This window comes from Odocoileus virginianus, unplaced genomic scaffold, assembly GCF_023699985.2.
Source record: "Odocoileus virginianus isolate 20LAN1187 ecotype Illinois unplaced genomic scaffold, Ovbor_1.2 Unplaced_Scaffold_20, whole genome shotgun sequence".
Classification (NCBI taxonomy): Eukaryota; Metazoa; Chordata; class Mammalia; order Artiodactyla; family Cervidae; genus Odocoileus; species Odocoileus virginianus.
This window is the reverse complement of record NW_027224282.1, coordinates 49,264-76,075: the sequence shown is the minus strand read 5'-3', so window position 1 is coordinate 76,075 and position 26,812 is coordinate 49,264. Positions and strand designations below refer to the sequence as shown.

The window sequence follows — 26,812 nt, the reverse complement described above, 5'->3', positions numbered from 1 at the left end:
ATAGGGGGGAGCCGGCGCTCGGGCGGCCGGCGTCGGGGGCGGGCGCCGAGCACCGGCGCGCGGGGCGGCGGGGCCGGTGAGTGGCTGAGAGCGCGGAGGGAGGGGCCGTGGAGTCGGGCAGGGACCGCCCTCCGCACCGCCCAGGCTTGCTAGCAGCACCTGACCTGACCCGAGGAGGCGGCGGCCCCAGAGTACCAGACCCGGACGCGGGACCCCGGGGGAGGCCCTGGGGCGCGGAGGGGGAGAGGTCACAGTGTGTCTGGACCAGAGTGAGGCGCGGTATTTAAGGGGATCCCAAAGAACCAATGAACAACATCCCCCCCCCCCGCTACCCAAATTTGGTTGTCAAGAGAAATCATATTGAATGCAATATTTTAAAAATTCATATAGATAAACTGAGGCGCGCTGGTCGGTCGCCTGTTTTTGTAAATCAAGTTTACTTGGAGCCCCAAGGCTGGGGTGAGAGTGAGGCAAATGAGGCAGGGCCCTGCCAGTGCAAGAAGAGAGCCTGTCTTTATTCAGAAATTTGAGACGTTCATCAAGGATTTTTGCATTCCTTTGGATTTTTTAAGTGGTGCATTAAAAAGAATCATTCATTGATTCCTGAGTTGTTTGGTGTCCGCTAACATTTGGCGCCCGGGCAAGTGTCTCACTCTCCTCACCCTACGTCTGGCCCTGGCCTGGAACTTCGCCGGTGAAGCGGGAAATTGGAGGAGCAGCAGAGCTGGGACACTGTCCGCGTGCCCCAGACCCGTGTTTACAAATGCAGTTTAACGAAGATCTTGGGGGAATTGGCAGAGGAGCATCCAAAAGGACTGGGCTAGAGGGTTGGGAAATTATTTGGGCCAGAAGCCAAAGCATAGAGGGTATATCATTAAGGTTAAGAGGTTGTATTAACTAGATTGGTATTTGCATCTCTGGGCTCAGGTAAAGTGCTCTTGCGTTGAGTAGATTGCTAATCCCTAGAAAAGTTTAGAGGAATCAACAGGACTAGATTGACACCCATTGTTGTCAAGAGACAAGGGCTTGTTGAGTCCCTTAATCTCTGCACTGGGAAAACGTTTGCCACACATGCCCTTAAAAACCTACGTTTTAGCTTGAATGCCCTTCCTCAGACTCAGAATGGAAGCTGAAGGTGTCCTCACAAATCCTATGTCTAAGTCATCACAGCCACGTTTACAAAAATAACTGTTGAAAACACCCACTGTAGCTGAGCCCTAGGCACCCAGCACACTGAAAACATAGATGGCATACCACTCAATTTCTTGCCCTCTCCCGCCTTCTCCAGATCTGCCTGTTAAAGGACCCAACTCTAAGATTCCTCTGGGCATGTTAGGTTCTTCCTCTAAGTATACTTTGCAATTCATTAGTCTTTCCATGAACCCGAGCAATCCAAAGTGATGAGCACACACAGTCCGTGTTTGGAGAAGAGAAATTTTCACTCCAGCTTTGTTGATCCTGGGGGCTATCTTTGACCAGTGTTCTGGAGAGGCCACTTGGTTCTCACTAGTTGATTATAATAGAAATGCAGCTGGATACAGAAATGACCTTGCTGTGCAGTTTCAACGGTAGAGTGTCTTCTCTGAAAGTGATAGCCAATCCTCTACCTCTACTGGTGAGAGAATGAACAGTGAAAACAAAACATTTTGTTTAGAGGGAGGTGGTTTTAGAATGCATTTCACTATACAATTCAAAACCTTTCTAGTCTGAACTCTTGACATTCTGATGAATACATTTTTATTCAAATATTAATTACTCTGACCCAGCTCACTATCACTTATGTACCCTTTTCTTTTTTAACCTTTCCTTGGCCACATCTGCTACTTCCATTGAGCATGATGTGCCTGCCATATTCTACTCCAAAGCTCTTTTACTGTTTCAAGGATCTCCACATTTACTGTTCTGTTACATTTCACTCTCCACAAAAAGATGATCAAATAATTACGTAAAATTTGCCCGTTCTGTCTTTGGGTGCTTAAGTGTAGTTTTACTGAAGGTGAAATACATTTAAGAGTGACTCCATGCCATGACTTGATATTTTGCTGAATCCACTGTGAGCTGGAGCTCTCCTGGTTGCCTATGACCAGGTATACTTCAAGGAGTTGGATGTTCTCAAAAGTATCAAGGTCATGAAAAAAAAAGACTAAGGAGCTGTCACAGATTAAAGGAGACTAAGGAGAAAGACAGGTTAATACCATGTGTGATCCTGGATTGGATCCTGGACCAGAAAAAGGACATGATGGTACTATTGGTGAGATTTGGATACATAATCTGTAGATTAGTTAATAATATTCTACCAATAGTATTTTTAGTTACAGCGGTTATGTAAGATGTTACCATTTGAAGAAGCTGAGTGCAGGATACATGGAAATTCTTTATACTGGTGGGTTTTTTTTTTTTTGTAGGCAACATTTTTATTTCTGAAAGTTAAAAAAATTAAAAAGTCAAAAGAAAAAAAAGAGGAAAAAGAAAAGAAACCAGGAGCAAGAGTCCAGGCAAACAGGGACTAATGTCAATGATAATGATGATGATGTTGATAATGATATAGACTAGTCAATTCATTCAAAAGAAATGCCTTCATTGAGACATAGTGGGAGCTCTTAGTAACTACCATATTTCTGGAAGTTGTGTAGAATACACATACAATTAAGGAAGAGAAAACAGAGCTAAGGCAGTGCCTACTGTCTCAGAAAAAACAAGGAAGAAGGTCAGAAATGATACTTAATGCCTCAGTTATCTATGTACTCACACACCCACTGTATGAGTAATAAAGTGAATGTAAAATGTTAATCAAGCAAGAAAAGACAATTTTATAGGTATTGTTCAAACTTGGTAGAATGGGACTTCTGACTGGCATCAGTAAAAAGAAGGGTAAACCTGGTTCAGAGAGATAACCATATAGGAGAGCAGAGTAGTAATATATCAAGAAAGTATAGCCAGTAATTCATTGGTAGGAGGGTGAAAAGCATTCCCTGAAAATGAAAGGGAGAAATGAAAGTGATTGTCATTGTGGAAGCATGCAAGAGACTGCCCATATAGATAAAAGCTATGAATAGTACTTCATGAAGTCATCATCTTGGGGAGAAATGTTGATCAGAGACAAAAACCATCTGAGTATCTGCTACAAGTTTCATTATTCTGATAGCAACACACTTATAAATACTTGACTCTCTTGCTGATAATTATAGTTCTCAGAAAACTGAAGAAGCAATGAGGTAAATTGCTAAACTAGGCTTAATCCTGATAATAAGTAAGGAAGATCTCATTGTAAAGTGAAAGTGACAAGAATCTTAGGGAAACAGACCAAGACTGACTGGTCTGGATCTGTTAAGCAAAGGAATGCTGGGCATAGTCAGATAGGTTAACTAACCTGTGTGAGTGTGTGTGTGAGAGAGAGAGAGAGAGAGAGAGTGTGTGTGTGTGTGTGTGTGTGTGTGTGTGTGTGTGTGTGTGAGTAAAGGTTTCTAATGTTCTGTTTAGTGCAGGACATTTAAGGATAAGGAGCTAGAGCATGTGTGAAAAAGACCTGAGGGTCTTAGTTGACTGTAAGTTGGCAATGCCAAAAAATGCTAATGAGTCTTGAGATGTGTCAAGATGATGGTCATGAACAGATCAGGGGACTTTCAGTCCCATTTGGGCCTCTGCTGTTGGCCCATAGAGCTTTGTGCTCACTTCTGGATGCCATTTTAAGAGGACGTTAACAAATTGGGACATGTTTAAAAAAGACAGTTAGGAAAGTGAAGTGTGTTCAAGTCATATCATATGAGAAACGGCTGAATGAGTAAGAGAAATTTAACTGGGAAAGAGCTTCAGGTGAAGGAGGGCCATCATGACTCTCTTCCTAACTGAAGGACTGTCAGATGGAAGAGAATTAGACATCCTGTGTAGAATCAATAGCTGATAGAAGTGTCATGAAGGTAGGCTTCAACTGAATAAGAAACAACTTTCTAAAACATGAGCTACTTGGGAATTCCCTGGCAGTCCAGTGGTTAGGACTCAGTGCTTTCACTGCCAAGGGCCCAGTTTCAATCCCTGGTTGGGGAACTAAGATCCTGCAAGCTTGAGGCCGAAAACAAACAACAAAAAACCAAACCACCAAACCAGTGTGATCGTGGAGGAGAAAAGTTCTCCTCCTTTGCTGGTCAGTCTTCCTGTCTTTAATCTCTCATTTCTATTTCAGCTTCTTGAACAATCTTGTTCACATCCAGTTTTCATCACATCACCTATGTTGCTCAAGAAACCAGTGACTCTCTTTTGCTTAGTGGATCCATCCTGAACTCCGCAGCTTAGCATTTGAAGCCCCTCCACCTCACCCAAGAGCTTTGTTTTTGGCCCCTTTGAACAGACTTAGAAAGTGTTTGATATATTCCAGCCCTGGATAACTGCTTCAGATAAAACAAAATATCAATCTTATTGAGGTATAATTATATACAATGAAACTTAATATTTAAAACTTTTAACACACATAAACACCTATGAAATTATCACTGCAGGTAAGATGGTGAACCTATCCATCACCACAGTTTTTCTAGAGCCCCATTGTAATCCCTCCCCAAGCAACCACTAATCTTTCTATCACTATAGATCAGTTTGCATTTCCTAGAATTTCATATGAATGGAATCATATAGTATGATATCATTCTTTTGGGGTTGGGGGCATTTGGCTTCTCTCAATATATATATGTGTGTGTGTGTGTATATATGTATATATATATATATATATATATACATATATACACCCTGAGATTCACCCATATGTTTTGTGTGTGTGTCAATAGTCAGTTCCTTTATATTGCTAAGTAGCTCCATTGTATGGCTATATAACATTTTGTTTAGCCATTCATCAGTTGATAAACATTTGGGTCATTTCCACTTTTTGCCTATTATGAATGATACTGCTATAAACATTCCTGTACAAGTTTTTGTATGGACATATGTTTTCAATTCTCTTGGGAGCAGAATACCTAGGAGTGGAATTGCTAGGTCATATGGTTAACCCATGTTAAACCAGTTGAGGAATTTCCAGACTGTTTTCAAAATTATTGTACCAATAGCAGAGTACAAGAGTTCCAGCTCCTCCACATCTCGAGGCCTTTCCTTAGCTAATATCTCCTCAATGTCATTTCTTGTTGCTTCCCTCTCCCCCAGGGCTTCCCAGGTGGTGCTAGTGGTAAAGAACTTGCCTGCCAATGCAGGAGACTTAAGAGATGTGGGTTCGATCCCTGGGTCAGGAAGATCTCCTGGAGGAGGGCATGGCAACCCACTCCAGTATTCTTGCCTGGAGAATCCTATGGATAGAGGAGCCTGGTGGGCTATAGTCCATGGGGTCGCAAAGAGTCGGACACGACTGAAGTGACTTAGCACACACACCTCCTCCCCCAGGAGTTTCTTCCCATCTACTCCCTTGGTTGTCTCATTCAGTCTCTTGGCTTCACATGCCATCTATCTGCTGACCACACCCAAATTTCTACTTCCAGCCACCACTACCTCCTGAGCTCCAGACTTGTCCTGTTTGGCCAGGACAGCCCAGGTATGCTTTGTATCCTGACATAATTATCAATAATATTCTGGTATATTAGTTTACTATTGCTGCTGTAACAAATTACTGCAAAGTCAGTGGCTTAAGCAACACAAATTTATTATCTTAACAGTTATAGAGGTCAGAAGTCTCACACAGGTCTTACCTGGCTTAAATCAAGGTGTCTGGCAAGATTGCAAAGCTTTCTGAAGGTTCTAGGGGAAAGTCCATTTCCTGGCTCATTCAAGTTGTTGGCTGAATTCAATTCCTTGTGGTTGTAGGACTGAAATCTCCATTTCCTGGCTCTTGGGCATCTTTGTATTCAAAGTCAGCCAAGTCCTTCTTGTGCCCCATTTCTTCTGCCTCATTTTGCAACCTCGAGTCTCTCTTCCACCTTCCTCTTTCACTTTATCTGGGCCTACCCAGATGCTAAGTGCTAAGTCGCTTCAGTCATGTCTGACTTCTTGTGACCCCATGGACTGTAGCCCACCAGGCTTCTCTGTCCATGGGATTTTCCAGGCAAGAATACTGGAGTGGGTTGCCATTTCCTTCTCCAGGGGATCATTACATTATCTACCTTTTTGATAAGTCAAAAGTGAAAAACCTAGGTGCCATCCTTGAATTCTTTTTTTATTCCCTACATTCAGTTGCTCAGCACATCCTGCTGATCCCAAACTGCAAAATCTGTCTTGAATCTATTCATTCTTCTCATACTTATTGCCACTTTTCTAGTCCAAGCCATCACTTAAATTTTTTTATTTTTTGTTTTTGGCTGTGTCGCTTGCAGGATCTTAGTTCCTGGACCAGGGATTGAACCTGGGCCCATGGCCCAGTTTAGAAAGCACCAAGTCTTAACTACTGGACTTCCAGGGAATTCCCCAAAAGTCATCATTTCTTACTTGGACTTTTTAGTAGCCTCTTAACTGGTTTTCCTGCTCACAGCCTTGCTTCCTTCCCATCTATTATCCACATAGCAACCAGAGGGATATTTCAAAAATGAAAATCAGATTATATAGCATCATCTCTGCATAAAAGACTTCAATGACTCCCTGCTGCACTTAGAATTAAACTCATTTTACTCATTTATTTTAGAATTAAACATTTTACTATGGCCCAAGTGGCCACATATGACTTGGCCCTCTGTCCAACCACATCTCATCTGTTCTCACGCACCACACTGGCTGTGCTCACTTCTTTGTCATTCATCCAGCCTTTCCCACTACCAGTACCACTGTTGCACCTTCCGTTCTCCCTGCCAAGAATGCTCTTCTCCCTAGTTCCTTATGTGGTTGATTCATTTTTATTTTTCAGGTCTCATTTCAAATATCACCTCTCATAGTGGCTTTCTCTGGCTCCTTGATTAAAAATACTTCCCTTACCTCCCATGTAATTCTCTAATAAAGCACCCTGTTTATCCCCCTCATAACATTACAATCTATGCCTCACTTGTTGATTAGTTTTTTGACTGCCCGCCTCACTAGAATGTGGGCAAGGACCTTAGCTGCCTGGTGTACCATGATGCCCAGAGTGCAAGCTGTCATTGAATGAATGCACAAAGCCAGTCTTCGCACTCTGTTGCAGATACCTTTTGCTTCCTTCCACCTCTGTGATACCACATACGCTACCTTCAGCCTGCAACATACTCTCCCCTTAACCTATTCTTCACCAACTGTTATCCTTTCAGTTCCTTCAAAACGTAATGTAAGACTCATTCCTTCCCAGGACTTCCCTGGTGGTCTAGTGGCTAAGACTCTGAGCTCCCAATGCAGGGGGCTCAGGTTTGATCCTTGGTCAGGGAACTAGATCCCACATGCTGCAGCTAAGCATTTGCTTGGAGCAACTAAAGATGCCACATGCCGCAACAAAGGTCGAAGATCCCACATATCACAACTAAGACCTGGAGCAGCCAAATAAATAATAACTATTGCAGGAGACTTGGGTTTGATCCCTGGGTCAGGAAGATCCCCTGGAGAAGGAAATGGCAACCTACTCCAGTATTCTTGCCTGGGAAATCCCATGGACAGAGGAGCCTGGCAGGCTACAGTCCATGGGGTCACAAAGAGTCAAGACACAACTTAGTGACTAAACCACCACCACCATATAAAAAAAGACTCATTTTTTTCGATTATACTTTAAATCACTGATTCACTAAATGAATCAATTATGGAGCCCCTTGGTAATCTTGTTAATGGTTGCTGCTATATTATCATGCCCTTGCTTGTATTTGCTTTGTAATTATAGTCATTTCATATGTGTAGGTATGTTTTGTTGCTGAAGACTAGAAGTTACTCCTGGGTCAATATTGCATCACATATCTTTATAATCCTCCTAAAGTACTTAGCCCAGTTTGGTGGTGCCCACTGCAAACACTAAAGCAGAAAAGCAGAACGTTTCCTTCATACCTCTGGGAAAATACAAGAAGTTGGAAATTTGTTTTAGGAACAGTACTAGAGTTTAAAAAAATTTTTTTACAGCTTTCAGAAGTTTTTAAAAAGTTGTTCACCTCAAGGAAAATCAAGAGTAACTAACTTTGAATCAGTTCTAATGAGATGGATGAAACTGGAGCCCATTATACAGAGCGAAGTAAGCCAGAAAGATAAAGACCATTACAGTATACTAACACATATATATGGAATTTAGAAAGATGGTAACGATAACCCTATATGCAAAACAGAAAAAGAGACTCAGATGTATAGAACAGACTTGTGGACTCTGTGGGAGAAGGCGAGGGTGGGATGTTTCAAGAGAACAGCATCGAAACATGTGTATTATCTAGGGTGAAACAGATCACCAGCCCAGGTTGGATGCATGAGACAAGTGCTCGGGCCTGGTGCACTGGGAAGACCCAGAGGGATCGGGTGGAGAGGGAGATGGGAGGGGGGACCGGGATGGGGAATACATGTAAATCCATGGCTAATTCATTTCAATGTATGACAAAAACCACTGCAATGTTGTAAAGTAATTAGCCTCCAACTAATAAAAATAAATGGAAAAAAAAGAGTAACTAACATCAACTATTCACTCTGGGTTAAGAATCTGTTAAACTCACCTGTCACCTCTAAACTCACCTGATGTGAAGAACTGATTTCTTGGAAAAGACCCTGATCTGGGAAAGATTGCAGGCAGAAGGGGATGACAGAGGATGAGATGGTTGGATGGCATCACTGACTCGACAGACATGAGTTTGAGCAAGCTCTGGGAGTTGGTGATGAACAGGGAAGCCTGGCAAGCTGCAATCCATGGGGTCGCAATTGACTGAGTCGGACAAAACTGAGTGACTGAACTGAACTGAAACTCTAACTGATTGGGCTACAGATGAGATTTTATTGTGTGTATTAACTTCTCTTTTCCATAAAACACAGTCTGCCTCAGTGGCTGGAAAACTGAGTTATTTTGATATATTTCAATAGGACAAGTTTCTGAGAGTTTAAAGATTTTGGCCAGTATACATATAGCAATAGTTTTCTAACTCAGATTAGTAATAAATGACCAACACATAATTTTTCTTTGGAAAATAAATTTAATAGGGAAAAATACTTCCAACATACTGAAAGTCTCTTTCTGTGTGTATATAAATTAACAACTTAATATTAGATATTGCTTTTTGATGCATAGATAGGCTATTCAAAAGATACAATTACATAAACTTGACATAGAATCCCCAAGGTGGAATAAACCCAAAATTTGATTTAAAAAAATCTAGTAGACATGATTAGCCCAAAGTGCTTTTTTAGTTACATTGTGGGTCTATGTGTGTGTCAAATGTTCTATTTGATCCTTTCTAGGCAACTGGGACATGCTGTGAGAATAAGTTGACTAAATAATTTATTTTCTGGGTAGGCTTGCAAAGCAAGTTAAAAAGGCAAAGAATTCAGGATATTTGAACTATACATGACTAACTGAAAGAAGGTCTTCTAGGGCATAACAAAGCAGTCATGGTATAAACTACCTTCTAGAAACATAAGAAGCCTTCAAATTTAAATAAAGAAGGCTGGATCTACTATGAAGGTGGTAACTTTTAAATGTTAAATGTTTTCATTTAGTTTCTGGTAAGGCATAATTTACATCATAGTGCGTGCACTCTGAAGACAGCCAGGATTGTGAGTTTTAGAATGACTGGATCGGGAAGTCTCAAGTGAATCTGGGTGAAACTAGGCTGCCATGGGTTAGTGTAAGCTGTGAGCCTGTGGCGGAGCTCCAGCATGCTGTCTGCCCAGTCACTTCAACAGCACGTTGCTCTGAGGGGTCATGGCCAGGCCCTTTCTTTGGTGTTGCATACACTGACTATTTGATGCTTTTGAACTGTGGTGTTGGAGAAGACCCTTGAGAGTCCCTTGGACTGCAAGGAGATCAAACCAGTCAATCCTAAAGGAAATCAGTCCTGAATATTCATTGGAAGGACTGATGTTGAAGCTGAAGCTCCAATACTTTGGCCACCTGATGCGAAGAGACCTGATGCTGGGAAAGACTGAAGGCAGAGAAGGGGATGACAGAGGATGAGATGGCTGGATGGCATCACTGACTTGATGGACATGAGTTTGAGCAAGCTCTGGGAGTTGGTGATGGACAGGGAAGCCTGGCATGCTGCAGTCCATGGGATCGCAAAGAGTTGGACACGACTGAGTGACTATTTATATCCAGAGTGTAAACTGTACATTTCATTACTGCTAGTTTTTGTTATAAAATCACGGTGGTGCAGGTGTTCACAGAGCCATCACTCTGGAGCTCAGGTGTGGCCAAAACTTCTCATTTCCAAGAGCAGCAGACAGGAGCACCCTCTCGTCACCCCATGCGTGCACAATTCTGAGGCTCCATTCCTCTCTGATTGCAACACGCCTTCAATCAGTGCACCTCTAGTTCCATTCAGTTTTAAAGAGTTGGTTTTTTAGACTTTAGTTGTCCAGTTTTGAAGAACTTATTTAATTCCCGTAACTCCTGGGGCTTCAAACTCTGATCCACCCCTGGGGTCAATTTATAGCTCAGAGGAGACATGATGTAACCATTTTGGTAAAGACAGATTCTCTTGCAGAACTCAAAGGTGCCAAACATAACTCCAAAATATGGAACTATCTGTAGAGAAAAAAAATGAAAATCATGTGAAAATCCTAAAACATCAATGCATCTGCAATCAACTTGGATCAGGGTAAACTGAGATAAAGGCTGTAGACAATACAACATGGTCATTCTTTTTGGAATCACGGAAGATGGAAAAATGCAAGCTGGCCCAGTGAGGATTGGGGAGAGGAGTGGCAGAGCCATTGAAAGGCCTGCCCCGGGGAAGCCTGGGTGTGGGTTGATATGCATGTAGACAATCTAACACTGCCTGTCAAAATACACTTGCCTTTTTGTGGCCATGCCATGCATGGTTTGTGGGATCTTAGTTCCCTGACCAAGGATTGAACTCAGCAGTGAAAATGCTCAGTCCTAACCACTGGACAGCTGGGAAATTCCTAACATAATCTTGTCTTGATTAGAATCATTTCTATGCCAACTAGTGCAAGGTTAGTCCACAGTTTTTAACCTTTTTTTTTTTTTTTTAAAGTCATGGAGTTCTTTTGGAAAATGGTAAAAGTTATGGATCCTTTCCCCAGAGAGACGCACAGACGCCCATATGGACACATTTTTCCATACAATTTTAGGATAGGGGGTTGCAGTCCTTTTAGGAGTCTATGAACCTCCCTGCTGGGAACCTTGACACTAAATGCTTAGCTCCTCTGGGATGGGGTATCAGATGCCCCAACACTGCACAGGGTCCCCACTCTTCAGGGCTGACAGCCAGCCTGCATTCACAGGCTCTGTGCTAGAGGAGGTGTTTCCAGGCAAATTAGAGGGAGTGGCAAAGGTGTAGAAAAGGGTGGCAGTGGCAGAGGCGGACAAGTGGGAGACTGACCATTCCTCTCACCTTCAGTAGGTTGGCTGCCAATCCATTCCAGAGCCCCAGGACCCCTTGGGCTTTCACTATCTGCCGGAAGCAGTCCACTGCTCCTGAGAAATGGACATCCACCCCTCCACCATGGGGAAGGTAGGGGCTCTGAGCCTGGTAGGAAAGAGAAGATGGGATGAGGTGATTTAGTCACTGGGAAATAATGGTTTTGTCAAGCAGTCCAGGTCTCAAGATTCAATGTCCTGGCCAAGATGATGGTGAAGAATGGCTGCCACAGGACTCTATCTTTTCTGTAGGCTTAGAATGAGTATTAGTGTGCAGGAAAGCCATGACACCCTATTCACATGTTTGGGGCTATTATTCTTGGAAGGAAGCAGCTATTCTGGACTGACTACACTTCACACTTACCACTGCCTCTCAATCTATACCCTCGACATGGTAGACACCTCTCAGGCCTTTAATCTTTTTTTTTTTCATTTTCATTTGTCTTCTTTATTAGCTATAAGGATTTAACACATATGCTATACTCACAAACAGCTGCAAGCTGCCAAGGATACTGTTTTACATTAAACAGGTTGTAACAGAGACTTTAATCTTTTTTAAGTGCCTTCTGTTTCCTTGTCTTAACTGATCCCTCCTCTGTGAAGCCCTCAAGTGGGGGCTGCTCATTTCCCCACCTCACAGATGTCTTGGGATGGGCAGCAGAGGGAAGGGCATTCTTCCAGATCCTGCTTCCTGTTCCCAGACCCTGGCCACTCTCATGTCAAAAGCTCTCAGCTGGGGCTGGTGGCACTAAACCATACTCGTTGCTGTTTTCAGTTACTGGCCTCCTGGCCACTCTTCTACACTCACTGAGGCCTGTGACACCTAGTAGCTCCCCCTCTTCCACACTCACCACCATCATAGGGAACTTTAGCATCTACAGTCATCCCATCTCATACCTTGTTTCTAGACATAAGCATCAGTGATCTTCACCTTGACACCCCTTTGACCACCCACTCCTTTGGTTACCCCATGGATTTCATCACCACTCCCAATATCATTCTGGCTGACCACCAAAATGCCCCATCTCTGAAAGTAATTTTTGTCCTTTAACAAAATAATTTTATGATCAAATGAAAGAACTTTTCAATATACCATCTACAGGCAGAATTGACACCACTCATCCAGTGTGAGGGGGACAGCCCCTTATAGCTGGCTTTCAGAAATGATGACACATTTACATGAAGCTATGCACCTACTTTGGTTCATTTCTGAGATGTCTAGTTGAGGTCAATATAGCATTTTATTATGATGGAATCAAGCTTTTCCATGCGGGAGAAGCAATAGAGTATGAGTCAGAGAAGCATAAACCCTGGAGTCAAACAGGTTGGGTTCTAGTCCATGGCTGCTCCACTTACTGGTCATGTGACCCTGGGTAACTCATCTAATCTTTTCGAGCCTCAGTTTCCTTATTTAGAAAATAGGAATAGTATCTGCTGTGAGAATGAATGAGATGTGCATGCAAAGTACTGGTGTCAGGCACATGGAAAAGATCAATAAATATGAGCTGAAAGTGAAAGTGTTAGTTGTTCAGTCATGTCCAACTCTTTGCAACCTTATGGACTGTAGCCTGCTGGGCTCCTCTGTCCATGGAATTCTCCAGGCAAAAATACTGGAGTGGGTTGCCATTTCCTTTTCCAGGGGGATCTTCCCAACCCAGGGATTGAACACGTGTCTCCTGCACTGCAGGCAGATTCTTTACCATCTGAACCATTGGGGAAGTCCTGCTATGACTATTCTGTAGAAAGTATTCTAAATATCAGTGAAACCCCTAACCTGACCTGTGAGTCCTCTGTCTCCACTTCAGAACTGCTGGACCAGTGTCCTCATCCATCCTGCTCCCCCTCTGATGCCTATTAACCATAATCAGTTGATCACTAGCTGATCTAGTCACATGCCCTCTCCCTTGTCTCCCATGCTGTTAGTTCCCTGTTGGCTTCATGGTCCTCCTTTTCTTGTCCTCACAGCCCTTCTTTTTGTTCCTCGTCTTAAAATCCTTGCCCTTCGTCCTTAAGCTGATCTCCATCCCCCCTCCCCACCAACCTCTTCTCTGCACCAAGCTGCTGAACACGAATCCACAAAAGTACAGATCGAATCCACCAAAGTACAGATCGGCACCAGTGAGGCTTTGAGGTATCTAGCCTCTGCGGGGCCATCATACTGCAGGGCGAGCTCTGGAAGCATCATTTCCCATTCCTCCCAGTGGCTCTCCCCAACCTCACCACACACAACACCCTGCACACCACACTGTGTCCTCCGTCCCAGACGGAGTTTGTGTTGTGCCGCCGTTTGTGGGGAAAACAGATCATCTTTCCTTCCCACTGGTGCCCTGGATCTCACACCTTTGAATTCTTTTTGGCCACCTTTCTCAGGAGACCTGATTTCCTCCCTTAGCAAATGGATAAACTCAAGTCCCTCCCATATGAAAAAAACGACTCCTTCCTCCAATCTTTGTCTTTTAGACTCTGCCCAATCTCGCGTTCCCCAAGTAACATACAGTAAAATTACCTTGTTTGGGTGTAGTTAGTTACATGAGTATAGACACATGTATAGATGGACTTCCCTGGTGGCTCAGTGATAAAGAATCTGCCTGTCAGTGCAGGAGACGCAGGTTCAATCCCTGAGTCAGATCCCCTGGAGGAGGAAATGGCAACCCACTCCAATATTCTTGCCTGGAAATTCCATGGACAGAGGAGCCTGGTAGGCTACAGTCCATGGGGTTGCAAGAGTCAGACACGACTGAGGACTGAGCATACATGCACACACATGTGTAGATCTGTGTGACCACCCCTGTAATCAGGATATAGAACTGCTCCATTAGCCCCCCAGAATTTTCCTGCTTCTTTATGATCACAGTCACCCCCACCCTAACCCAGGGCAACCACTGTTCTGTTCTGTTCCTATAGTTTTGCTCCCTGAGAATGACGTATAAATGGAAACATAGAGCTTGTAACTGTTTTGAGATAGGCTTCTTTCACTCAGCATGATGCCTTTAAGAGTCATCCATGTTGTGTTCATCAATAGTTTTTTTTTTTTTAACTGCTGAGTCGTATTCCATTGTACGGATGTATCATAATTTGCTTATCCATCTAGCTGTGGATGGACATGTCTTTCCCTTTCCATCTGCACTTCTTGAAATAGCTGTCTACTCTGGCTGACTCTACTTCCTTTCTTCCTACCTCCCCACTCTACCCACTCATTCTGGCATCTGTCTCGATTACCCTGCTGAACTGATTGTGGCCAGGCCTGTCTCCTTTCCTTGCTCTTTCATAGTTGGTATAATTACTTATTTTCTTTATTGGTTACTCCTACCCCCAACTAGAATTTCAGCTCTGTAGGAAAGGGATTTCTGTTCTCCATCAAGGCAAAGGGTGAACTTTGGGGTTAGGCCTTCCCCTTGAGGTATAGTAACAACCAAGCACAGACCAGAGTATGAGAAAAGGAATGTGAAATGAACAAGCTGAGTCTCCAGCCTAGAGTTACAGGAGCCAAAAATGGTCAGGGGTCTTTGGCCAATGTCTTTAAAGTGTTCATCTTAGCACTGTTCTGACATGGCCTCTTTTCCTTCCTACCCCATTGAGAAAGAACTGAAGTCAAAGAGATATTAAAGCCTCCTTTCCCTTAGAAAGAATCAGCCTAATTGCAAGGTTTGAAGCACCTCCTGCTACTGGAAGATTGTAATATTAAAAAGAAGAGATTGTGCTCATGTAGGAAATTAACTGTCTTATTCTGTTATGAGATACTATTATTGATTTATCTTCTGCTGGTTTCCAGTAAAATAGCAAAAAGCCCCCAGTCATGAGTCAAGGTAATAATTTTGCAACCTGGGGTCCCTTACCACCACTAAAATAAAAAAACACTAACCAAGTTACATTAATTATATAACAGGTTCAGTTATAGTCAATTTGTGATGAATCAGGGGCCATCTATGGTCAATCTTGGGACCCTAACAATCTTTCAGATGTCTTTCCTTCACTCCACCTTCAGTGTTCACATGGACTATTGCAGCAGCATCCTTAGTAGTCTCTTTGGGACAGAAAAAGTTTGAGACTTCTTGCCTTCTGTCTCTATAGAGCAGACAGAGTGATTAAAAAAAAATCAAAATCTTTTTACTCACCTGCTTAAAATATTGTAATGACTTTATTAAAGCCACTGAGAATAAATATAAATTTGTCACTGCTGTCTGTAAGCTGTAGTGGTAATATTGTAGTAAATATTTAACAACTGGTTCTGTGGGTGGAGGAAGCCCTGAGTTGTAGCATTTCTTCATTTCAATGTTGTAAATACTCCTACCATGGCAGATTGCAGGCTATCAACTGTGAGGTCAACCAGCACCCAAATTTGCTGCAATTTAATAATCAGCTCTCTTGAGCTGGTAGGAGATGGCTGAACACATGACGTGAAGGCTCAGGCTCTGCATGACCTGTCCCAGTACATATTTTCAGTTTCATCTTGTGCCGCTACATTTCAACTGCACTGGCCTTCTTCCTGTTCTCCTCTGGCCCCCTCTGTCCTTTGAGCCAGAGGATCATGTAACCAACTATCTACTTAACATCTCTCCAGTTAAGTGTCTAATAAACACCACAAACTGTATATGTATTTTGACCTCTTTGCTCAGGCCCCAAATTGGAGTTACCCTTAAGTTCTCTTCACCCTTCATGTATACTCAAAACTCATCAGATACTGTCATTGCTTTGCTTAAAAACCTACACCAACCCCCAATTTTCCAAAGGAAAACTTCCAGAAGGAGTGTTTTCCAAAGAAAACTTAACAGAATTCAAAACTCTCTACAATTTGGCCCCCACCTATCTTCCCAGCATCATTTCCCAATATCACCCCATGATGGGTTAGCTTCATGTGTCAACTTGGCTAGGCCATGGTCAATACCCAGATATTTGGTTAAATACCAGCTGGGATGTTACTATAAAGGTATTTTGTAGATGTGATTAACATTTAAGTCACTAGACTTTGTTAATTTGATAAATTAGGAGTTTGGGATTAATATATACACACTATTATATATAAAATAAATAACAAAGACCTACTGCATAGCACAGAGAACTATACTCAATATTTTGTAATAACCTATAAGAGAAAAGAATCTGAAAAAGAATATATATATGTGTGTGTGTGTGTGTGTACTATATACACATATATATAACTGAATCACTTTGCTGTACAGCTGAAACTAACACAACATTGTAAATCAACTATACTTCAATTAAAAAAAAAATCACTAGGCTTTTGAGTAAAGCAAATTACCCTTCATAATGTGGGTAGATCTCATCTAATTAGTTGAAGGCCTTTAGAGGGAAAAAGACTGACCGAGGTGCCCTGAGAAACAGTGAATTCTGCCTGCAGTCCACCTTTGGACTTGAACTAAAACATCTCCAGTCTTTTCTTTTCCTGTTTTGTGCTCCCTGAGGTACTGGTTAGACCTCTGCTGTGGATCAGGCTACCTGGTATAAGCTATCTGGATGCAGTCTCTGGGCTGGCAGTCAGCAAGCTCATAGGATCAGACACTAGGCAGTCCTCACTGTCCCAGCTCTTCAGGGTCTAATACCCTTCATTGCACATACCGGGCACTAATCAAATGTCAAACAAAATTCCCCTCAATGTCAGTGTTGCTAGTAGCTTTCTCCAATACAACTGTTTACCTGTAACCAGGCTCAAATAAGCCACATGTATGGCCAGCAAATAAAACAATGGCCAATATTTACAGAGTTATAGGTGTCAGGCATTGCACTGAGCACTTGACATGGATTAGCTCATTTAATCCTCAAAGAAGCCTCATGAAATAGGCAGTATTATCTTACTAACCCAGTTTTATGGATGGCAAAATGGAGCCCGAGAAAAGAGAAATTTTCAAAATCAGACTGCTTGAAAAAAGTATCAACTTGAATCTGGCTCAGATTGAAGCTCTACCCCACTAAGCTACACTATTTCCAGTTAGATTACTACCTCAGCCCTCTGCAAACACCACATATCAACCTTGAACGTGGGTGCCATAGCACACACGCTGAATGACTTCTTTATGCTAGGACTGGGGCTCATGGTGGTGGTGTTGAGTCACTCAGTCGTGTCCGGCTCTTTGTGACCCTATGGACTGCAGTGTGCCAAGCTTCCCTGTCCTTCACTATCTCCTGGAGTTTTCTCATGGTGTGGTATGAATAAATGCCTCTATAAGGGTCACACTAAACAGATACCCAGAAAATGGATAACCAACAATGTCCTATTGTATACTATATGGAACTCTGCTCAATATTATGTGGCAGCCTGGATGGGAGAGGGAGTTTGGGGGAGAATGGATACATGTACATGTATGGCTGAGTCCCTTTGCTGTCCACCTGAAACTATCACAATATCATTCATCAGCTCTACTCCAAAGCAAAATAAAAACTTTTTTTAATAAAAAAAATAGACACCCAGATTGCAAAAGCAAAATCATATTGCTGGTTGCCCCCTGGACTGAATATCTGTGTGTCCCCAAAGTTCATATGTTGGATCCCTAATCCCTACTGTGATGGTATTTAGAGGTGGCAGGTGATTAGGTTATGAGGGTGGAGCCCTCATCAATGGGATTAGTGCTCTTATAAGGGGACACACAAGAGAAATAATTCCTCTCACTCCACCATGGGAGAAGACAGCAAGAAAGTGGCTATTTGCAAACCAGGAAGTGGCTTCTCACCAGATATCAAACCTGCTGGCACCTTGATCTTGGACTTCCCAGTCTCTAGAACCGTGAGACATAAGTGCTTGTCAAGTCACTAATCTATAGTATTTCTGTTACAGCAGCTCGGACTAAGATATCCCCAAAGAAAGAAGGAATGGTATGGCTATATAGCCATGCTTCTCAACCTTTAGCTACATATTAGACTAAACATGGAAGCTTTTCAAAACCATCAATGATTGGGATCACCCATGGAGACTGATTTAACTGACTTGGGGTGAGGGCTGGACATCAACATTTTTGGCAAACTCCCCACATGAGTCTGATAGGCAGACAGGTTGAGTTTCACTGGCATGGGCCCTTCATAGCACACAGCAGCTAAGGCTAAGACCTGAGCCCACCCCCCTGCTGCTGACAGTGAGAGTGCCTGGGCAGTGAGAGCACATGGGCACTGAGGCCAGACTGCTTAGATTGAGACCTCAGTTTGCCACTCACTAACCCTGGGACTTTGAGCAAATGCCTTGACCTACCCGAGCCTCAATTTCCTCATCTGTAAAATGGGATTATAATAATAATGCCTATCTTATAGGATTGTTGTCAAGATTAAATGAAATACATGTAAAGTGCTTAGAACAGCATTTGACAAATAGTAACCACCATTATCATTATTATAGAGTATTTCAGCTTGGAGAAGAGGGAATTCCCTGGCAATCCAGTGGTTAGGACTCTGTGCTTTCACTGCCAAGAGCTCAGGTTCGGTTCCTGGTTGGGGAACTAAGATGCCACAAGTTGTGCGGCATGGCCAAAACAGAAAACCCCCCAAACCTAAAAAGCTCCCCAAAATACCCAAACAACAACAGCAGCAACAACAACAAAAAAAACAAAAAACCTCCCAAAGCTTGGAGAAGAGACAAGTATACTGAAGACTAAACCAACCCCTAGACTGCCATTTGCCCAAACTGTATCTTACTAGTAAAGAGATACAAAGCATATCAGGTTACTAGCCAGAAGGCCCTGAACTTAAATTCTCCCTCCATACAAACCCAGGCGACTATCCTGTAGTGTCAAGTTCAGATCTGCCAGAATGGACATGCAGCGTTCTACAGCAGACATCACTTGAGAAAGCTGAGTCCTAGATCTGGCTCTGCCACCGTTTGCATCACCTTGACCAAGTTCTTGAATTCCTTGAACCTTTCCTCACATGTCAGGTTAAGGAGGCTGGAACTAAATGACCTTGAAGGCTCTTTCTTGCTCCTCTAATCCATGCTGCTGGTCCTACTCCACACTCCTTCCTGCCCCTAGGACTTCAAATCTGTGCTTCCCTTTGCCTAGATAAGTCTTTCTCACCGATGAGACTAAACAATACTTCTGCAGGGAAGTCTTCCCAGATCTCCAGCCTAAGTCAGGAGCCCAGTAAACACTTTTGGTCACCCGGTACTTCTCTTTCATGGCATGTGATACAGTTTGTAATGATCTAGTGTATAGGGCTTCCCTGGTGGCTCAGACGGTAAAGAATCTGCCTGCAATGTGGGAGACCTGGGTTCGATCCCTGGGTTGGGAAGATCCCTTGGAGAAGGAAATGGCAACCCATTCCAGTATTCTTGCCTGGAGAATCCATGGACAGAGGAGCCTGGTGAGCTACAGTTCATGGGGTTGCAAAGAGTTAGACATGACTGAGCAACTAACATTTTCACTTTCAGTGTATAATTATTTCTTTCATGTCTCCCCACCCCCATACCTCACAGACTAAATACCATGAGGGCAGTGACTATGTCTATCTTGTTTATGATTTTGTTCCCAAAGGCTACCAATACGCTTAGCACCCAGAATGTGCTTAATACATATTGAAGGAAAGAAGGGTTGGATTTGCAGTCAATGGAAATGATAGGTAAACACTTCAAAGCAATGTGCTTGATTGTTTCTGTGATAAACTCCCCGAGGTCTTCTACCAGAGGCAATGTTTTAGGTTTTTTATTCTTTCCATGAGTACTGAAATAATTAAATAATACTTGTGAAGATGTAAACTCATATTCCCTTGATTAGAGCAATCCTAATTCTAGGAATCTATCCTACAGATACATTTGCCCATGTGGGAAATGTATGTTACAAGGATTTTTGTTGCGGCATTGTTAATAACAGCAGCAAACTGGAAATAATCTGAATGTCTATCAAAGAGATAGTACATCATACTATGGAACACTATGTCATCATTTAAAAGTATGTGGCAGTTAAATCTGGACTGATAAGGTGCCATCTCCAAGATACATTTTAGGTGGAAAAAAAAACAGTGTAGCATGCTGCTGATTTTCTAAAAACAAAAAGAATATAAATATGCATGTTTATGTATATCTTTGGATAGACCATCTTTGGAATGACTAGGTTAAAAACTGGAAACAATAGGGTTTTCTCTGCAGAGAACTGGAGAGGCCAAGGGACAAAGGTTGGGGAAGACTAAATTTTTAATGGACACTATTTGTGCCTCTTGGATTTTGTTTCAAATGCGTATGTTCCCTATGCAAAAGGCAGAATGTTAATTGTAAAAGAGCATTAATCAAGACAATAAGAAGATAAAACACAGGCTAGGAGGAAATATCAGCAAAAGTCATATCTGATAAGGGACTGTTATCCAAACCATAGAAAGAACTCTTAAAACTCAACAATAAGAAACAACCCAATTACCACTACACAGTAACTAGAATGGCCACAATCCAGAACACCAAGGGCAACAGATACTGGTGAGGATGTGGGACAACAGTAACTCTCATTCATTACTGGTGGGCATGCACAATGGTACAGTCACTCTGGAAGCCAGTTCGGTGGTTTCTTACAAAACTAAATATACTCATAGCATAGGAGCCAGCGATTGTGCTGATTAGATATTGGTTATTTACTTAAAGGAGGTTAAAAATCTATGCCCTCACAAAAACCTGCGCAGTTGTTTAAAGCAGCTTTATTCTTCATTTCCAAAGCTTAGAAGCAACAAGATGTCCTTCAGTGTGTGAATGGATAAATGAACCAGTATCAGGCAATGAAATATTATTAAACTGAGAAAGGTATGAGTTACCAAGCCACAAAAAGAGACAGAGGATACTTAAGATGTCATTATACATTTGCATAAATTCATAGAATGGACAACATCAAGAGTGAACCCTAAGGTAAACTTTGGACTTTGGGTGATTATGTTGTGTCATGGTAGGTATCAGTTGTAACAAGTGTTCCACTCTGGTGGGGGACGTTGATACTGGGGGAGGCTGTGCATGTGTGGAAGCAGAGGGTCTGTAGAAAATCTCTGTATCTTCCTCTCCATTTTGCTGTAAACCTAAAACTGCTCTAAAAAACCCAAAGTCTTCATTAAAAAAAAAAAGAGTATTTAAAAGGAGAGACAAAGGAAAGAATATACAAAAAAAGAAGAAAAAAGTCTGCTAGTTGGAGTGAACAGGAGCTCATAACCTTTCACTTGTTATTTGGAAACAACTTCTAACTTCTGCAGTAATATAGGACACAACCTGAAGACCATACCATCCAGTTTCCAAGCCGTCTGAGAATGTATATTTGTGGAAGGCAGTTGGGCTAAGAGGCTTCTGTCTGTTGGCAAATCCCGAGGAGTGAAACAAGGCAAAAAAAACCAAACAAACAATGGTATTAAAGTAAAAGGGCCTTTATGTCTTGTGAGCCACACGGCTCAAGTTTCTCTTGGCAGAGCTAGGTCCCCCCAAATTGTCCTCATATAGCTGAGAAACACCCTGGCTCCTTGGGCGGGGTGGGGGGGGGATGTCCACGCAAGCGGGTATAGGCAGCTGCTCCCGGCTTGGCAGGCCTACAAGCCATCCCCCATAATGACCCACTCGGAAAGCCCACAATGACATGGGGACAGTGAGGAAATGGACAGCAGGCTAGTATTTTGCTTGGGAAGAGAAGAGAAATAGTTCCCACGTACCAGCTGGGGGTGGAGGTGGGGAAATCAAAAGTGCAGCTGGACCAGACTCGAGAAAGCAATTGAGATGCAGGCATGGGAGCAGCGGAGGGAGGCCGTGGGAGTGTGTGCTGGGGAGAGCCAACTTTTAGTGTTACCTTCTAAAATTTTGTTTTTATTTTTTGGCCACACCCCACAGCTTGTGGGATCTTAGTTCCCTGACCAAGGATTGAACCTGGGCCCTTGGCAGTGAAAGCACCAAGTCCTAACCACTGGACCATCAGGGGTGTCCCCAGTGTCATCTTGACAGGGAGTGAGACTGCGTAGGAAGCTTGCAGGAAAAGATTTGGCAGATGCCAGTTTTCAGCAGGCTGGGAATATACAGACACATGCAGTAGCTGCACCCAGTGGCCTCTGGGTAAACACCTGTTAAATCAACCCAGCAAATGAATGATCCACTCCACTACATCCCTTCTCATCATTATCTATAGAGATGGGAAGATCTTTTGAGGTCTTGCGATGCTAGCTCATTTGTGTGTTTATAGTGATCATAGAAAACACATAAACACACCTGGCCTGGCTTTTGTAGCTCTAATCAGGCCTTCGATGCCTGAGTAGATTCTGAAGAGATGCTTCAAGAATAAAAATAGTACCTTAGCTTTATTGAGTATTTATCATGTGTCTGGCTCTGTGTCTGCATTAACCCTGTTCAGTCTTCTCCATAGGAATATGAACCAGGCACTAGGCTTCTCCCCGTGTTTTTTTTTTATTAGATTTTTAAAAATTTATTCATTTTTTTTAGTTTTATAAATGTTGTATTTATTTTTTTTCCCAATTATTTTTATTAGTTGGAGGCTAATTACTTTACAATATTGTAGTGGTTTTTGCCATACATTGACATGAATCAGTCATGGATTTACATGTGTTCCCCATCCTGAACCCTCCTCCCACCTCATCCCATCCCTCTGGGTCATCCCAGTGCACCACCCCAAGCACTTGTCTCATGAATCCAACCTGGACTGGCGATCCCTGTGTTTTACAGAGGAGGAAAGATGAAGTTCAGAGAGGCGACGTGGTTTACCCAAGTTCACACAAAGAGTAAGGGGCAGGGCTGGCATCTAAAGCCCACACTCTGGACCACAGAGCTAGTCTGCCAATGAAAGCTTTAAGATAAACACAGCTATCAAAAGCAAATGAGCAGGGGAACTTCCCTGGTAGCTCAGTGGTAAAGAATCTGTCTGCCAATGCAGGAGACACAGGTTTGATCCAGGAGGATCCCACATGCCGTGGGGCAACTAAGCCTGTGCGCCCCCAGCTATTGAGTCTGTGCTCTAGAGTCTGAGAGCTGCAACTAAAGAAAAAAAAAAGCCCATGCAACAATGGAGACCCAGCACAGTCAAAAACAAGTAAATAAATTATCAAAAAATAAACAACCACCTCCCCTAACAAATGAACAGGGACTTCCCTGGTGTTCCAATGGTTAAGACTCCCAATTCAGGAGGCATGGTTTCAATCCCTGATCGGGGAACTAAGATCCCATATGCCACATGGCATGACCAAAAACAAACAAACAACAAAAAAAGAGACAAACAAACCTCCAAAACAAATGAATAACATCTATGTGAGGGAAAGGAGGTAAAAACTGGTGCTGCGTTTCTAGTCCATCGCCTTAACCACTCGGCCACGACTACACAACTGGTGCTGCGTTTCTAAAGCTGGCTTGATGCCAGCAGAGGGATTCACAAACCCCAGTGTGCATCTCCCCCTGACAGCGGGGCCTACAGATGAGTGCTCACAGCTGTGGGCCTTTCCTGGGACTCCCCTCCCTTCCCTGTCTCTCTTCACCCCAACCCTGGAGGCAGGGGGAAGGGGAGCTCCCGTTTTAGCTGCTGTTATTGTCCAGCTGGAACTCAAAGAAGTCTGCTTAGCAGAGGCTGGCCATTTCGATTCCCAGACTTTATGTCTTGGAAGGAACAAGACAGTGCAGGTCAGGAGGAAAGGGCAGAGTGATTTTACAATGAGTGGAATTAGGAAGGCTCCTCCCTGAGGCCCCCGCCCCATTCTTGCCCTCTAGGGAATAGTCTTGTTTCCATGATCAACAACTGCCATCCCTAAAGTATTTAGGGCACTCTACACCTTTGGAAAAAACAAAGGGGAGACTTCTTTCCTTACACCTTAATGATGATATTCAAACAAAGCCACCTGGCCTGAGGGATGTCCAGACCTCTACCAGGATCCGAAAAATGTCCTTTTTTTTTGTCCCCTCAGAATGCCAAGGCAATGCTACTGACTGAGGCAGAAGCAGTCAGTTCCCAAAGGGCCCAGCCCCCAAAGCAAAATGATGGCAAGATGCAGTGAACTCAAGGTAACGTTCCCATCCTCTCCCATGACCCCGAGAGCTGAGAACCCAGCAGTGTTTGTATTTTTGGACCAGCGGGTGAGTTGGCTGTGCTGAGGAAACAGAACTCTAGTCCTCCTGAGACTAGATGCCATGTCAATCAAGAAGTGCTGAACTAGGCAGAACACCTGAAACTCATGTAGCACTTCCTGGCAGGTGTGATGAGAATAATCCACACTCTCTCATGCTGGGGCTTTGCACCTGCTCTGCCATGGGCTCGGTGAGCTGCTGGGGTTTTCTTCCCAGTCTGTCTGAGCGGCATGGCCAGTCTGAGGCGGCCAAAGGTCCATGGCTGCTGAATGTTCTCTGCTCCTCATTTCAATCTGCCAGCTTCAAGCCTTCCGTTGTCAGGCTGCCAGCGACCAAAGAAAGCCAGGGCGCCTGGTTTTCCAAAGATTTGTTTTCCCCTTCCAACTGAGTTAACCATTCCTTGGCCAAAGCCACTCTCGTGCCTGTTTCTGAGCTTGTGTGCTGTTTATTTTTTATTTTTCCAACTGAGGCCCAGTGTTGCCAAATCTCAAGATTAGATTTCATTCTCTGTCATCTTGAACTAAAAAAAAAAAAACCCTAACTGATTACTTAGCATCTAGGAACAAGCTTCTGGAGCCCTGGTGAATAAAGCATGGGCCTGAAGGAGAGACCTGATTTCCTAGCCCCCGAGCCACTTGGTAGCTAAGTGAATGCTGGGTAGCTAAGTGAATGAGGCTCTCTGTGCCTCATGCCTCATTTCCTCACCTAGAAACTAGGGATACTAACTATACTTACTTAATAGGGTGGATGAAGAGGATGGAATGGGATGATACACGGCCTGGTCCACATTACAAGATGAATAAATGGTAGTTATTATCACATTATTGTCATTTCTTATTTCCGGTGGAAGACTTCCCTGTGGTTACCTCCTCCAGACATATTTTGTCCCCATCCTTATGCCAGATCTAGATCTGTTCCTTCATATCACGTTTACTGAAATCAACATGCAAGTACAAACACTATGATGCTGATTCATCAAGCACAAAGTGGTGGGAGGCTGTTGTGAAGAGAGGGTGTCCATCAAGACTGTTTTTCTCTGTCCTTTTAGCAATATTTACTTATCTTGAAATGGTGACAGATGTTGGAGCTGAAATACACAGAACAGGAGAGCTAAGGCTGGGGTTGGGAGATAGTGCATTATCAGAGCAAGGATTGCAGGCAGTTTGAGGCAGGGGACAAAGCTGAGGTTTCCCTAGGTTTGCAGGCAGGAAAAGGCAGGCTGTTCTTACCTTTGGCACAGGGCAGGGATGAGCACACAGGCTTGGGTCTCACCCAGCAGCAGCTGAGTTTCAGTTCTGTACTCACAAGGCAGTGGGAACTCAGAAGCCAGCCCTGAACTTTATTCATTTTAAAACAAGTATCAAGTGCCTGCAATATGAGGTTATGTGCTATGGGGACAAACAGATGTGTAAGACACACGTCCCAAAGGCAAGGAGCTCAGTCTAGAAGGAATCATGAACACAGAAGATTATGACACAAGGAGGCATGTGACATGGGCCTGTAAGCTATAGAGAGGAAGCTATGGGCGGTCAGAACCGGGAACCTCTTTCCTCTTGAGAAGGTGAGAGAAAGTTTCAGGAGGGAAGGGTGGAGGCGTGCAGCAATGGTGGAGAGATGGTAGAAGGTGGGGTACGTGGAGAAATGCTATGGAAACTAAACCAGCTGGACCAGAGTGTACACACAGGCTAAGTGTATTATTTAAAAGGGGTTGAAAAGTGAAAATCAAAGTGTTAGTTGCTCAGTTGTGTCTGACTCTGCAACCCCATGGACTGTAGCCTGTCAGGTTCCTCTGTCCATGGGATTCTCCAGGCAAGAATACTGGAGTGGGTTGCCATTTTCTTCTCCAGGGGATCTTTCCCACCCAGGGATTGAACCCAGGTCTCCTACATTGGCAGGCAGATTCTTTACCATCTGAGCCACCAGGGAAGCCCTAAGAATGATGGAGTGGGTAGCCATTTCCTTCTCCAGGAGATCTTGCCAGCCCAGGGATCGAACCTGGGTCTCCCCTATCACAGGCAGATTTTTTTTTTTACCATCTGAGCCACCAGGGAAGCCACTAAAAGGGGCTGTTCAACCACAAAGCTTCTGGAACAAAATATGCCCTTGGGGGTGGGGGTAGTGACAGTGAAGACAGCATCTGTAGTTATTGACAGAGCACACTTTTAGTTAACTTGGATTTTCCTACCCCCCAATGCCCTCCAAAGTGGTTTGGAACACTCTTATTTGTGATTTTACAGAGGCAAAACACCTGTCTTGACCTATCACAATAGGACCGCTGTTTGAGGGGTAGGAAAGTGAACCCATTTATTAAATGAAATCAACAGATATGTGCTGTTTTAAGTCAAAAGAGTGCTTCC

General features: G+C 43.4%; 1 protein-coding gene and 1 non-coding gene across 2 annotated transcripts in view; both read right to left on the bottom strand.

The window, feature by feature from the left end:
• Positions 1-9,018: 9,018 nt before the first annotated feature.
• The window catches only part of SLC25A43 (solute carrier family 25 member 43), a 41,372-nt gene continuing 23,578 nt past the window's right edge, over positions 9,019-26,812 (bottom strand). Inside the window, exons 4-5 of the mRNA XM_020888105.2 lie at positions 11,421-11,555; positions 9,019-10,588 (exon numbers count right to left, since the gene is read on the bottom strand). Coding sequence (XP_020743764.2) covers positions 10,388-10,588; positions 11,421-11,555 — 336 coding nt within the window. The 3' untranslated portion in view covers positions 9,019-10,387. The remainder of the gene's footprint in view (positions 10,589-11,420; positions 11,556-26,812) is intronic.
• Positions 22,242-22,314, bottom strand: TRNAE-UUC (transfer RNA glutamic acid (anticodon UUC)). The gene has a single exon. It is a non-coding gene; the product is annotated as a tRNA-Glu (tRNA).